We start from the raw sequence: 15,696 nt of genomic DNA on the forward strand, positions 1-15,696 counted from the left end.
AAAATATGCGTGGGTTCTTTTTTTTTTTTGATGATTTAGGCATGAGTTCTTCTATAGGTTTACTAAAATCTCATAACATGTTAATAACAAATTAAGCTGTCAGTCCACCTTAAATCATAATAAAATATGATTACAAATTACACTCAAACCATCTATAATTCACAATAAGATTTTTTTTTTTTTTTTTAAGATAAAATAAATCTAACAACATTTTCACAATAAGCTTTTTTTTTTTTTTTTTATCTATCAATAAAAGCTTATTGTGAAAATGTAGTGAGATTTTATTGTGTTTGTAGACTTTCTAATTGTGCACACATATGAAGAAAACATATACAATTCAATTAATTTGTAAGTGCAAGCTAATAAATTATCAAGAAATATATTTTTATTTTAAAAAAATACAATTTTTTTTTTTTACTTATTATTTTTTGTTAGGTTTTATTTATATATTTTGTCAATTCATAAACAAAACATATGTTGTAAGTCTCTTTAAAAGTTCAATTTCAGAGACAAAACTGCTGCAAAGTTCTGCAGTTTAGAGTATGAATTTGAAAATTTCAATTCATGTTGGATAGATTTAAATTACAATTTTGATCAATTGAAAATCGCAGATCATACTAGTTTGCATATTTCAAGCCCAAGCCCATCGTCCAATTTACTAGGGTTTGCCACTTATTCTTTTTTTTTTTTTTTTTGAGAAACGCCACTTAGGTTGTGTTTGGTTCGTGTAAAAGCATTTCTGGAAAATATTCCATTTTCCGGAAATGCTATTTTCCGAAAAGGAAAATGTTTTCATGTGTTTGGTTGTATTTCAAAAAATGTTTCGAAAAATATTTTCTGGTGTTTGGTTGTGTTCTTGAAAATACCATAGAAAACACATTTTCTATTTGTTGCTCACATTTTCTCACATCTTCTCGGTTACCAAACAAATATATAATATCATTCATTCCTCAATACAGAAACACAAACAAAACCCAGAAAAAAAATCATCAAATCCGGTCACATTTTCTGACAGTTTCTCGGTTGTCAAACAAATATTACAATATCATTCATTCCTCAATACAGAAACACAGACAAAACCCAGAAAAAAAAAATCATCAAATCTGGTCAAATTGAGAGAAGAAGGAAGAGAGAGAGGCGACTGGGTTCGACGAGGGGCGAGATCGCGCGGCGGAGGCGAAGGGCGAGATCGGCGCGGTGCTTCGTGAGATCGCGATCGGCGCAAAGGCGAGATCGCGATCGACGGCGCGATCTTTCTCCCTTTGCGCGTTCGCGAGATCGTTCTTTCTCTCTCTCTCTCTGTGCGCGCGGGCTCTTCTTCCTCTCTCTTCTTTCTCTCTCCTCTTACTCAGCTCTCTCTCTGTTTTCCGGAAAATAGTATTTGAAGGTAAAATAAAAACGGAATCAATTTACACCCCAACATAGGACAACTGAAATGCATTTCCAGAAAATGCATTTTCCATGCGCAACCAAACACCCGTAAATACGGAAAAGCATTTCCAAAAGTGATTTTCACCCAAAACAAACACAACCTTATTCTTATTCTACACTATAAAAAAGAGACCCACTTGGATGAGAGAGAGAGAGAGAGAGATGCAACATGAACCTATTATTCTGGATTTAGGGGGTTTCTATACCAAAAACTTTCTCATATCTTGTACTGGCCAGTGAAATTCCTTGAAATAAAAAATCAAGATCCAATGTTGTAGAAGTTGCTACTTCATATTAGTTATCAAAGGTGTTGGAGATTTGAACTTTCAAGGGTGGTCTTGGAGTCGTGGATTAGAGGTTCACGTTTGGAACACATCAATATCAGAGACGTCTGTGGATCTCAAAGCTCAGTTGGGTAATTGCAGTTAAGTTTATGAAGGATGGGGTTATTCAGTTCGTGAAATTCTATTTGATAGTGGATTTTCTCATCTTGGGATTGGTCCTCCTAGGTTTTTTTCTGTAGAATTATTTTGTTTCATTGGTTTCTTAGGTTATTATATTGGCGTAAATGCATTTTTAATTCTTACATTTTATTTTTATCACTTTTAGTTCTTAAACCAATTAATGTCCTTCATTTAAGTCCTTGAAACACCATTCCGTCACCAAACTAACAGGAAATTGACAGATCAATAAAATAATAATTTTTTTTACACGTTGGTCAATAAAATAATATTGAATATTGAAAAAGAATGATAAGTGGAAAGTAGAAATACTACGTCTGAAGTTCTTGAGTAACTTGAAGATGGATTGGAGTGAAATCCGAGCATCGTTTCCTGACTTATTTTACTTGGAGAAATTCAATTGCCCTAAACTCACTCTGTTTCCATGTGATGAAACTGGGTTATGGTTGAAGCCATTAAATGATCAATGAAATAAGAGCAGTTGCAAGACATTGAAAGTCCAAGGCTTAATCTGAGTGGTGAGATGGAGCTTCACTTCCACTTCACTGAAACTTGAATCAGCCTGGTTGGACCGGAGCAAAGGATCACCCATTATGGTCACCCAGGTCAAAGTCTTCCTCAAATCTGATCTTTCTGATCCCACTCCACCGGGGGACTTCTGCTTTATGCGCAAAATGCTGTCTTTCCTCCAGTTGACTCGTTTTGTCGGTTATGGTTCTTTTCCTGCCAAATGAATTTTATGTATTCATTCAATTGTTCTTGTCAAGATGAATCACACATCAAAAGTATGTAATGTTTCTGGCCTATTTCGAATTTAGTTGTGTTCAATGCCTATTATTTAATATATTTACTAAGTCGCAAACTTGCAATTGCTTCTTGTACATTTTCTTCCTCCTTATTTGGAACAAGCTGCGAAGGTTTTTGTTGTAGTGGAGCATGTGATTTAAAAAAAAAAAAAAAAAATTGCTTATAATAAAGAGGATAGATTACCTTATTGAGAAAATTGTGGAATAATGATTGTTGCTTAATCAGGCTTCTATTGCAGCACTGTCTGTTCCAAGAAATAGAATATAAACTTAATAGATCAAGTTCTGAAATAATGTTAGGGTAAGAAAATGATTAACTGGCTTCAAGTGGCTATTTATTCAGTGTCTTTTCCAGTCTCATTTCCATACCTTGGGGTGGTTTTTGTTCTTTGAGCCATTTATTTTTTTCTAGAATCCAAATTATGTTTAGGAAGAGTGAACAGTGGGTGGAACTGTATAAACTCATAACCAAGACAAAACAGCCTGAACATGCTGGTCCCTGCCCTGGATAATGAATTTATTTTCTTTCCCCTGTGGTTGATTTTTTTGATAATACTGGACAATCGATTTTATCATGTGCATCAAGTTACACAGTCAAATTTGTCTGGATCTTCTTATTAAATGATGAACTTGAAGCAACCATATTTGGATTACCTAACAGCCATCAACCATGATTGGAGGTTTGCAAAATCTTCAAATATTATCGGAAGCTGTTGCAAGGCATATAAATTCTTGATGTCGTATACACTTCGGTGGAGTCACATATATCATCAACCTAACAGTCATCAACCATATAAATTCTCCAAGTATACACATATATTGGAGTCACATAAGACATATATATATAGTATTACACTTTGGTGGATCAACCATAAGACCAAACAATCAAATACCTCTTCCTATACAATTGCTGGTGAAGAGCATAGAGAAGCCCCTTGAGGCTATGATCCTCGTGAACCTTATCGATGATCCCCTCGTCAACTCCAAGGCAATCCAACATTCTCTTAACAGTTGCAACTCTTGTGTCATTATCTTCATTTGGTTTTCTTGACGTGCATACCCAAATCCTTGGGAGGAAGTACTTCTGAACCTCCGGCTTATTGAAAATTACTTGACATAGTGTTGTTTTTCCTATTACCAACAGTGCCTATTGCCTTGAATTGATCATCACTTCCTTGCCTAAGAACCAACTTTTCAAGTAATGTCACTTCATTATCAAACCCATGAACCATAGATGCATCAACTACCCGAGTGCTCCACTGGGTAACTTGTCTCTCATTTGATGGACTTACTTGACCATTAAGCTGTGCAGTAGTCACTCCATTTGGAACCCAGCCTCTGAGCTTTACTGTGATTTCGTTTAACTTCCTCCTTATCTTACACAAGGTCAGTTGGTCTCTCCAAGATAGCATCTGGCACTCCGTTAAAACATTGTTGAGGTAGTATAGCTTTTCTCTCACCTTTTCCCTGTTTGATGGGGAAACAAACACATGCAAGACAAGGACCAACAAACAGTCAAAAAGCCAAAATATACAAAACATTGTGGCCCGTTAGTTTATTCAACAACGTGTAAAAAAATTATTATTTTATTGATCTATCAGTTTTTCCTGTTAGTTTGGTAATGGAATGGTGCTTCAAGGTCTTAAATGAAAGGCGTTAATTGATTTAAGGACTAAATGTGGTAAAAATAAAATATAGAAAATAAAATAAAAAAAATCAAAATATAAAGATTAAAACTGCAATTACGCCTATTATATTTTGTGCTATATTTATGTTTCGCTATGCATTATATAGATTTTTTTTTTTATTAACTTAAGGCTTTCATATTAGATCTAATAATGCACAATAAAACTAATTAATTACTATTTTTGACGGAAGTCTAAACCCAATAATTTCTTTTTATAATGCACTTCTTAAGGGGCCCAAATAATATAATAATAATAATAATAATAATAATAATAAAAAGAGTATAACACAAAAGTCACAATTGAATTTTGGTTTAATATCAATACTACTAAACTTTTTAAAATGACAAGTCACAATCTTTAGGTGCTTTGTTCCTTTAATAGGTGGTGAATTGTTACTAATTCTAATTTAAACTGACTACTAAATTATTATTTTCTATATTGTAAATTGTCAATAATAACTTATCATTTATAATTAAAAAAAAATAATCACTTAAACTTTGGTGTATTTTATTTTTTATCAAAAAAATTGATATGAAAATGTTGTGAACAAATATTTCTTAAAATCCCTTCTCAAAAAAAAAAAAAAAAAATTCTTAAAAAAATTTATATTTTCTTAAGGAAAAAAAAAAAAAAAACACAACTCTTCCTTCCCTGGTACAGAGGATTTGAATTCCTCTCTCACTCCGCCTTTAGTTCTCTCCTACTCTCAGTTTCGAATCAGCGACGGCTGGTAGTTCTGTGTTGACACCGTCGTCTGCGGCTTCGTATGCACCGCCTGGGTCATCGAGATGTCAAAGATGACAAGAAAAGTGCCGCAGCAGATTCTTCTTCCTCTTCCTCTTCATCGATAACGATAACGATTGGGTCACTGGACATGCTCGTCAGGTTTTTCATTTTTAAATCATGACCTTCTTCTGAATTTTCTAAGTTCCATTTAGTTCTCTTTAGAATTGATTTCTCAATTTTCACTTGCTTTTATGACTGAGCTTTTGTTTGTTAATCTGGTATCAGAGGATTAGAGGACTTCATTGAGTGCTATTGATTTCTTTGTTCCATCAAAAATGCCTTGCATGTGTTGTATGTGAATGTGGCCTCAAATGTCATTGGGTGTGTTTTGGTACCACTTTCAGTTGCACTCTTTAAAGATTCATTGATGTCACATGATGTCTATTACCTGTTTGATTAAATGCCCGAATGACTAGGCTCTTCCAATTTTGTAGCTTTTGTGCATGTTTAAGGCTTGCATTACTTTCACATTTCACATTTAGTCCTAAAAATTACATTTTTAGCATGCACATTCACAACATCCAATGGATTTTGGTTAGGGGTCGTCTGAGGGTCTTTATTATGGCTGAATTTCCTTAATTAAAGAATTCTTAGGTTTATTAGAAGAAATATATCGTTTAATGTTGGACCCACTAATATTAAATGTGGCTTTTTGGGGTGTTCTTAAAATTGGCTTTATTGGAGAAAATTAAATGTTGACTTGTATATATAATAAGACAGAGTCTCTGTAATGTGAATTTAGTTTTTTACTGTAGGTGTTAAGTGGCCCGGGTGGGTTGTTTTGACCTTTGCTCTGGGATTTTAACAGTGGGTTAGTTAGCACTCTGTTCTTTTAAGTTTTGTAGTGAGGGTTAGTACTCTATTCTCTGTTAAATGTAATAAATACAAAATTTCAATGAATTATAAGAACTTTTTTCTTCATTGAAACCGGAATGTAGGAAAGAGGCAATATTCTCTCCAATGTGCAATGTTTATATACTGTATTTACTAATTCACATCATGTTGAGCAGCATGACGTTGTGATGTCAATCTTTCTTTTTCTATGAGAAGTTCTATAATTATCTCATCATCTTTTAAGTCATTAAGAAGCATTTTGTGGAAAAAGAGTGAGCCATAGAGGCAAAAACAAAGAATGAATGGAAAAGAAACTTCGGTTGAGGTGAATGAAAATTGGAGAGAGAATGGTCTTATTTATATAGAAATAATATGCCCATTTGGAAAACAGACAGATTTTTGAAAATATGACCGCTGAGAAGAAACAAAATTCTGTTAATATGACTGCCAGGAAAAGATGAATTTATGAAAATATGACCATTAAGAAATAACAAAATATTGAAAATATGATCATTAGGAAAAGACGTATTTTAAAAAATATCTATTAGAAAAAGATGAATTTTGGAAAATATGACCATTTGGAAACAAATAATAAAGAAAAAAAAAAAAATTATAGGGAGTGGTAGAAGGTTGGAGAGTGGGATGTAACTTGAAGGTATATTGTAAAAGTAGTTAGTTGAAGTAGAAAAAAGTAATTTTTTTAAGAGCCAATTTAGCCAAAGTATACAAAACCGGATATGAATGCTCTAACAAGGAGTATGCATCCAAATTTGAGTGTTTAGATAATGATGCAGAAGTCAATTGGTTTCACTTGTAGGATTTCCTGTAGATACTGTATGTTATTAGTATCTTTAGTGGGGTTAACTTTACTTGGCTTTAGTGTCTTAACTACCTCTTATTTATGTCTTTTTTTTCCCGGCTGTAAGGCTTTATTTTTGTGTCTTACACTCTTCCCGCCTATAAGGCTTTAGAACACAGGGTATCTCTTTTTGCAATTTTTAAAATTTATTGGTTGATGTTTAAATTGATTATCTTGTAATAAATTCAATTAGGACAGACTATGACAATGATTTGCGCTCTATCTTAAACACTATTTACTTCACCTCTCTCTCTTTTTCTCTTACTGTCAATATTAAATGATACTATATATATATATATGTATATATATAGATCACTTCATTATTTTGCATTTAGGCTTCTTTGAATCTCTTTCAATTGTTAGGACATTATTTCCCTTTTATTTTATTTTCTAAATTAAGATTGATTAGTTTTCCACGTTTTATAACAATATTAGTTTTAAACCTGCGTGTCTTGTGTAGGATTTGGTACCAAGAATAAAGAAAAGCCCAATCTACATATGATACTTGCAACTACTGCATGTACTTCCATGGACATTTCCTCAAACACCACCAACGTCTCCTTCAACTACTTCAAGCATGCACAACCATTCCATCTGTCCGAAGAACAAAACCTCTCCATGGGCTTACCATCACAATGGGGTCTATACCAAACCAACCCATTTTTCCCTACAACAACATCATCTCTCAGTATGTGTCAGTCGGGAAACTATCAGTTGCACGTAAGATATTTGAAAAAATGCCTCAACGAAATGTAGTCTCGTATAATACTATAATTAGTGCTTATAGTAGATCTGGGGATGTAGAGGAAGCTTGGAATATGCTTTCTGAGATGAGGGATTGTGGATTCAGGCCAACCCAGTTCACATTGGGTGGGTTATTCTCATGTGAGGCATTGGATCTTTGTCGCAGTGTTCAGTTGCAGGCATTGGTGATAAAGAATGGACTATTTGTTGCCGATGCTTTTGTAGGGACAACTTTATTGGGTTTATTTGGGAGGCATGGTTGTGTGGAAGAAGCAGTTCTTGCATTTAAAGATATGCCTTGGAAGAGCTTGGTGACATGGAATTCAATGTTGTCTTTGTTTGGACGTCATGGGTTTGTTGAGGATTGCATGTCTTTGTTCTGTGAACTCATGAAGGTGGAGACTGCTTTGTCTGCAAGTTCTTTTGTGGGTGTTTTGTCTGTATTTTCGTGCAAACAAGATTTGGAATTTGGGGAACAAATACATGGTTTAGTGATTAAAAATGGATTTGATTGTGAAGTTTCTGTTGTGAACTCTCTTATCAATATGTATGCGAAATGCACTTGCATATGCTTGGCAGAGAAAATCTTTGAGATGGTGCCCATTCATGATGTTGTATCATGGAATACAATCATTGCTGCAGTGGCAAAAGATGAGAGACCTGGAAAAGCAATGGAGCTCTTTCTGGAAATGTGTGTAAGTGGAGTTTCACCTAGCCAAGCCACATTTGTAAGTGTTATTAACTCTTGTACAAATTTGGGGATTTTAGTATTTGGAGATTTCATCCATGCTAAAACAATAAAGAACGCTTTTGAATCTGATGTTTGTGTAGGTAGTGCATTGGTTGACTTTTATGCTAAATGTGATAAATTGGAAGATGCCCATTGTTGTTTTGATGAGATTTATGAGAAGAATGTGGTCTCTTGGAATGCGCTGATTTTGGGTTACTCGAATAAATGCTCTTCCACTTCTATATTTTTACTGCGAGAAATGTTGCGATTGGGTTACCGACCTAACGAGTTCTCATTTTCTGGTGTTCTTAGGTCATCATTGGCTTTTGAATTACAGCAGCTTCATGGCTTAACTATAAGAATGGGCTACCTGAATAATGAGTATGTATCAAGCTGTCTTGTTACGTCATATGCCAAAAGCGGTCTCATAGTTGATGCCGTGATCTTTGTCACTGCTTCTAACAATCCACTCCCTGTTGTCCCCTCTAATATCATTGCAGGAATTTATAACAGGTCTGGCCAATACAATGAAACACTAAAGTTGCTTTCTCTCCTCGAAGAACCGGACATTGTATCTTGGAACATTGTGCTTGCAGCTTGTGCTCGTAACAATTATCACAAAGAGGTTTTTGAGCTTTTCAAACAAATGCACATGGTTCACATCCATCCAGATAATTACACATTTGTTAGCCTTTTGAGTGCGTGTGCTAAACTTTGCAACCTTGCTTTAGGAAGTTCTGTTCACAGTGTTATGATAAAGACAGATTTCAATTGCTGCGACACATTTGTTTGCAATGTTTTAATTGATATGTATGGGAAATGTGGGTCTCTTGAAAGTTCAGTGAAAATCTTTGATAAAATGACAAGTAGAAATATCATCACATGGACAGCTATGATATCTGCTCTTGGACTTCACGGTTATGCTCATGAGGCATTAGGAAGGTTCAGAGAAATGGAGTTGTGGGGGTTTAAGCCTGATAGGATGGCTCTCATTGCAGTTCTTACGGCATGCAGACATGGTGGGTTAGTGAGAGAAGGGATGGAGTTGTTTGAGCGAATGAGAAGAAGTTATGGGGTTGAACCTGAAATGGATCATTACCATTGTGTGGTGGATTTGCTCGCTAAGTATGGACATAGTAGGGAAGCAGAGAAAATGATTGCCAGCATGCCTTTTCCACCAGATGCCATTATATGGCGTAGTTTCCTTGCAGGTTGTATGAGACAAGGAACTGCAAAGGATCAACCCGTGGGACATAAAAAATTTGGATGAACCCAATAGATACATTTCCTTGTAGATTAATCAATGCCACTGCATATATCGTGCAGGTCCCTTCAGTTTCCACCTCTGCTGTCTGGACTAAGGTCCTTAATTCGCCAGTAAAACACAATAAGGTAAGAGGCCAGCCCTCCCTCAGATTGCAAGTCACACCAGGGTTCTAATTGATGTCATGGGTATTTTGATGAGGCAGTCCAACATCACATCAGCTGTCACATTTTATTCCTCCCTGTGGGTTAGATGTGTGCTTGCTGTGGATAATTGGAGCCATTCTTCATTTGAGTTTCATCATTCAACAATTCTCTCAAAGGCTTGAGTATCCTTGATTGTTCCAGAGAAGTAATCACACATTTGTCTTTAATCAAGCATGAGAGGTGCTTAGATGCATTTCAATAATTTGTTCAAAAGAAGTTTTGAGAAAGATAGTTTTGCTTGTGACATATCATTATTACAAAAGAAAATTTGAGACTATGAAAGAAGAGGCAAAACTCTATCAGTATCTTCCTTGATAAGCATTCAGACATCTAAATTATCGGGCCATGCGGTTTGTAATGTGAGGAAGTCAACAATGCATTTGATGTCTCATTTGTTGGAGATAGCAAATAATCAATAGATTGAAATTTCGCCTTGAGTATGATTTTTCTCTGAAGAAGATCCGTGAGAACTTATAATTTGTGCTTTTTATTTCTGAACTTCTACACTTGAGGATTTATTACTTGTATTTCCGTCTTGTGTGATTTGGTTGCTCATTCCATTAACTACGTTTGTTTTGAAGCTTGGAATCTTGGTAGCGACATTGTTCTTCTCAAAAGTTCCTATCATATGTTGGTCTACATGTGCAGGAGTCGATGCACTTTTAAAAGTTAATCTTGTGTGGTGTAGATAAATTGTAAGCACAAACCATATACAAAGATTATGCGCAAATCTCCTTATTTTGATATAAAATCTCTAATGTACAAGGGGGTATGTGTATGCCTTTATATCGCTATTGGTAGTTAGTCCAATGGTCCATCTGTGATCTATACCTAAACTATTACGCAGCCACAGCATTATAGAAGTTTGTGCAAATATATGTCATTAACCAACCAAATTTCTCGACGCAAAAGCTAAATAGGACATGCCATTGTCGCGTTGGTAAAAGCTTTCCGAAAGGGTTCTTCATTTTATTGTAAGCTTGCATTGGTTAGGTTATAAATTATAAGATTATCTGGATATATTGGTCGGACTCATTATAATAGTAATAAAGGATACTGATCACGTTCAACGTGCAAGCGATTGTTTCGTACATTGTGTTTTATATGGCTGTTTCTCACATGAATGTAAATCTTATATGTAAAGATGTGGGATCCATGTAGTGTATTATATACCTCTTTCTCAAATCTTATATGTAATATGTGGGATCAATCTCTTTTGTGAAAGGTTATGTAGTAAATCGAGCACAATGAATAATTTCACATTGGTTACAATATTGATACATGTTGTACATCCAAGTCCAACAGCATACAACTAGCATGTGCCATCACTGGATTGAAACACAAGTCACACAACTGCCACTAGGTATTGGTTGGGATGGATTTGCCGATTTGGATCCGGCTGTTGCACCTAGGGCATGTACAAGGGACTTGTTAATTTGACTAACCCAAGGGACCCAATCGGACCCCAGCTGAAACTGATCTAACTCGATGGTTGGCAGTCAGCACCTTCAAAACCTGATTCTGGCAAGTTGAGTCTTAGTTTCTCTTCCCAAAACCTAAAAAAAATTGGCCTGACCAAAAACCCAAGGAAACTCCGGTAGATCTTCCAAATCCAGCAAAATCTCAACTAGAATTCCAAATCCAGCAAAATCTCAACTAGATTTAGCAAGATCTCACAAATTTTGATGAGATTTCCACTAGATCCAGCAAGATTTAGGCCAATTTGTTGAGATATATCACTAGGTCCAATGAGATTTCATTGGATCTTCGTAGTTTGAAAATGACTTGATCCATGGAATAATTAACTTGATCTGACTCGTTGGTGTTATTGGCCTGTGGTGGGTCCTCTGTTTTGCCTCTCGCCAAGATCAGGTCAAGTTTGCAGTGGCGGAGCTAGGAATCTTGAGTTGGGGGGGCCGAACTATATATTCTGTCAAGATGAACTTAAATAAAAAATAAACACTCCCCTAAAAAATCCACATAATATATGTGTATGTGTGTGTAAATATAAAATTTATAAATTGTTTGCAAAACTTCATCCATGTTTGACAAATCAATATCATAATGTTATAATTGAAGTATCATATGAGCTTTTTTATTTCTTGATAAAATCTTGAGAATAGGAAATTTCAACCAAATTGCATATATTATCAATGTTGAATGATTTGAACGTATTAATTGGAATTGAAATTGAGCTAAAAATTAGGGGTTCCACACTTCCACTATTTACTCACAAAACTTACTACCTAACTATTTCATTCTATTGCAATTGTATATCAACTCTAAACTCTCTCTTTTTTAGGAAAAATTACTAAATTATTTGATCAATGCTTTCTTTTGGGGGGCCAACTCCTATGCTTTTTCATATAACCTTTAAATATTTATAAAATATACATAAATTGTAAAAAAAATTTAAAAATTTTGGAGGGGCCAAGGCCCCCCAAGGATACATGTGGCTCCACCATTGCAAGTTTGGGTGGAGCTCAAAGCCGACCAAAACTGATCTGTGGACAATCCTAATTACACCATGCAATTACCACATCATGCCAGATGTAAAAAGTGATTGGATTTTTGTGTGTGTGTGGAACATTTTAACTTTTTACCTACAGTATCAACTTTTTCATGTCACATACATATATAATATTTGCATAGTGCATTTACCTATGGACAGGGTGAATGCATCCGCCGTTTAATTCATATATAACATAAAAGCATGGTTATAAGAATGAGGATTATAATATCAAAAATGAAAAAAGATCTTTTTCTAGAATGAGGGTTATTTTTTAAATGGAGAAGATTGTCTAATAAGGCTTCATCAAATAAGATTAAACAACCAAAATATCATTACAATCAAATGTCTTAGAGCCGCTAAGAACTTTGTAACTCATCTGACAACTTCTAGTATTTTCAACGAAAATATCTAAGTTCAAATCTCCCACTACTAACTATTGACTTATCAACAAACAAAAAAAAGAACCTAGAGCCCATTGGAGAAGTCATCCAAACGAAGGGCAACAAGCTCACACTCAAAGCAATCATGGGATGTCGTCTCTCTTAACTACACAAAATAGCATCTGGACCAAAAAGAACAACATTCGACACAATGTGAAGGACATGTGTTCTATATTTTGTTTTAATCAATTTATCCATTCGTATTACTAACTCACTTATTTATGTTCTTTTTACAACTTTTACAGCTATATGATTTTTTTTTTTTTTTTTTGGGTTTTTGTTTCTTTCAAATTTGTGTTTAGATTAGAAGTTTCTCATTAGTTTTATTAGGCTTTTAATCTTGAAAGTGGCTAAGTGACTAGCGAATGTCAATTTTCAAATGAGATGAGGGGTAAGAGTCTAATAACTTCATACCCTTGTACTATAACTTTGAACTTATGGCCAATTTGGATAGAATTTTGACCAACTCTATTCTACCTTTTTCTACTCCTTCCCCTCAAATTCAAACTAGTCATTAGTGTTTTGGTTAGAACTTTGCATACAAGGGTGTATAGCCAATTCTTTGACCATAAAACTAGATTACAACTCCAATTTCTTTGCTTTGGTCTAGAAGATTTGTATTAGACTTCCCAGGTCACATTTAGAGTGAGTCTACGCATGTGTACAGTTTTTTTTTTCTTTTCGGCCGGGTATGGTTAGAATATCTTCTTTTTCTTCCAAAAAATGAATAATGCAGTAGCTTGAACCCCCTCTCTTAATCCTCTTGAGGAGTGATTGCCGAATGTCGGTGGCTGCGCATGCGTACTTAAAATGCCATTCATGTGATCCAGATGAGTTTTGATTTGAAAAGAGGGCCGTATGCTTTCAATCCTTTAAAAACTTATACCAAACAAATCATTATGGCTTTATCATTTCTTTTGAAAAAGTTTATTATTAATTTAAGTTGGCTTTATCTTTTTGTTTATTTCTTATCCATCCATCTCGATTCTTGGGTGACTAATTCTATAATTTTTGTTGGATGGGTCAAATGTGTGTACGTGTCGATTCGTGAATAAAAAGTTAAAATGGTTATCTTATTTGAAATTTTAATGGCATGCGCCACTACGTTTTATGGAGACAAAATGTAATGGGGGGGAATTTCTTTATTAATTTATAATGTCAACTACCATAACCGTCCACAAAAGATGACTAGACAAATAGGCTTGAAAGAGTATTTTGACTACTTTTCTTAGGTTCCATGAGTAGCTTCCAAATAGGCTTTAAAATTTGGAATGCTTGTAGGCTCATGAGAGCCGACAAGAGGCACTCAATGCACAAACTGGGTTACGCGGAGAATCTCATGAATTTGTTGAATTAATATATATATATATATATATATCAAGTTATTTGAAAATGTGAGAAGTTTCTGTTCAGTGGCCAGTTCCATTAGACATGTTAAGATACGGACACGATTTCAAAACTGGACATGTTAGGATACGGACACGATTTCAAAACTGGACACGTGTCCATATCTCAACATGTCTAGTGAAACTAGCCACTGGACACAAGCCTCACCCTCAGAAAATCTTGTAAATAGGTTTGGGAGAACTGATAGAACCCATGAATAGCACACTATACAATGGCCTAAAAACACATAGAAAACTCCCTTGTATCTTCTGAACAAATCATGTTTTTGATCATCATCACTCATTTCCCTCAAAGAAATGCCAACATGTTTTGAATTATTGTTTATTTTTGAGATCTCTCAAATTTAGTAATTCCAGAGACTGTCATTTCCCTCAAACAAACAAGTGAAACAAGACCAAACCAACCAAACTACTTTGTTTAGTTCAAGATCAGATCTGCTGAATCTCTCTAAACCCCACTGCCACTTGTAAATTTCAATGCCACCACTTGCAAAAAAACCCCTCACCATCAGTTGCATCCCACTTCCGAACACTTGGAAATGCACTCTTAAGTTAATCCATTCTCACAAGTTATCTCCTTTGATTATTGGGGCATATAAAAGTTTGGGGGAAAAGGAAAAAAAGCAGAAGAACAATATGTTTAGGACATGATAGAATTCTCTATTTTGAGCGTTCTGCTAGAATAGCCAAAAACACACACACACACAAGGTTGTTGAGCTAAAAGAAACTCAACACTCACTTAGAGAAATCTAAAAACTCATTTTATCTAATTTCAATAGGTTTGAAAATGATTCTCCATCACTTGGCAAGCATTCATTGATTTCCCTCTCTTACCAATATCCTACCATCTTCCTTATCTTACTAAATATTTCTCAATAAGTAATTGGGTAACAACCTACTACTTAAAATTTGTTGTAAAAATGTTGTGAACGTGCATTTCTCTATTTATTATGTTCATTGTATTTTACCCTTTGCACATCATTAACGTGGAAGGCAATAGAGATATATATATAAATATATATATATATATATTTTTTGGTGAATAGCAATAAAGATTCACATATATAGATGTTGCCATTCGCACTTGCTAGTTTGAACCCATGAGGCTTTGCATTTGTTTCGGCAAAGCGAGAGAGAGAAATGGATTGTTTCATATCTTCTCCAACGCTTGTGAATAAAATGAGTTTCTCTCTATATTTTACTCTCCTCATTCATTGCTGAATATCATTATATGAAATTTCTGAATGCATGTATTGTTATGGATTTTCTAGTTATTTGTTAATGCCCGAGTAAAAATGTTTGTTTGGCCTTACTAACAATAGCCTAACATATTACTTCACTTCTATTTATATGTTTCATAGCCCAAATTATTTGAACATAGAAAAATCATTTTCTCATTAATTTATTATTATGTCGCTCATTATATTATATTTTTGCTTTGGAGAAAACACAACTATAAGTCCAATGGTAACTTTTGGCACGAGTACATGACTCAGCTATCCTAAAGGTAGTCATATGACTCAAATCT

The 15,696-nt window shown here is 34.7% G+C and overlaps 1 protein-coding gene across 2 annotated transcripts; it reads left to right on the forward strand.

Moving 5' to 3' along the window:
- The first annotated feature begins 5,008 nt into the window (after positions 1-5,008).
- Positions 5,009-10,389, forward strand: LOC126695660 (pentatricopeptide repeat-containing protein At3g58590). 2 transcript variants are annotated; one of them, XR_007646064.1, is made up of 3 exons: positions 5,009-5,271; positions 7,326-9,931; positions 10,136-10,389. XR_007646064.1 is itself a non-coding variant. In XM_050392490.1 (2 exons), exon 2 carries the CDS (start codon positions 7,384-7,386, stop codon positions 9,607-9,609), a length of 2,226 nt encoding a protein of 741 aa, XP_050248447.1. In that variant the 5' UTR covers positions 5,009-5,271; positions 7,326-7,383; the 3' UTR covers positions 9,610-10,389. The 2 variants fall into 2 exon arrangements, 1 of the variants encoding a protein (XP_050248447.1); XM_050392490.1 differs by having other exon boundaries at positions 7,326-10,389.
- The last annotated feature ends 5,307 nt before the right edge of the window (positions 10,390-15,696 follow it).

The sequence above is a fragment of the Quercus robur genome, chromosome 8 (assembly GCF_932294415.1).
Source record: "Quercus robur chromosome 8, dhQueRobu3.1, whole genome shotgun sequence".
Classification (NCBI taxonomy): Eukaryota; Viridiplantae; Streptophyta; class Magnoliopsida; order Fagales; family Fagaceae; genus Quercus; species Quercus robur.

Coding starts and splice junctions, on each gene's coding strand:
- LOC126695660 (XM_050392490.1), top strand. CDS start 7,384: ATGTACTTCCATGGACATTTCCTCAAACACCACCAACGTCTCCTTCAA.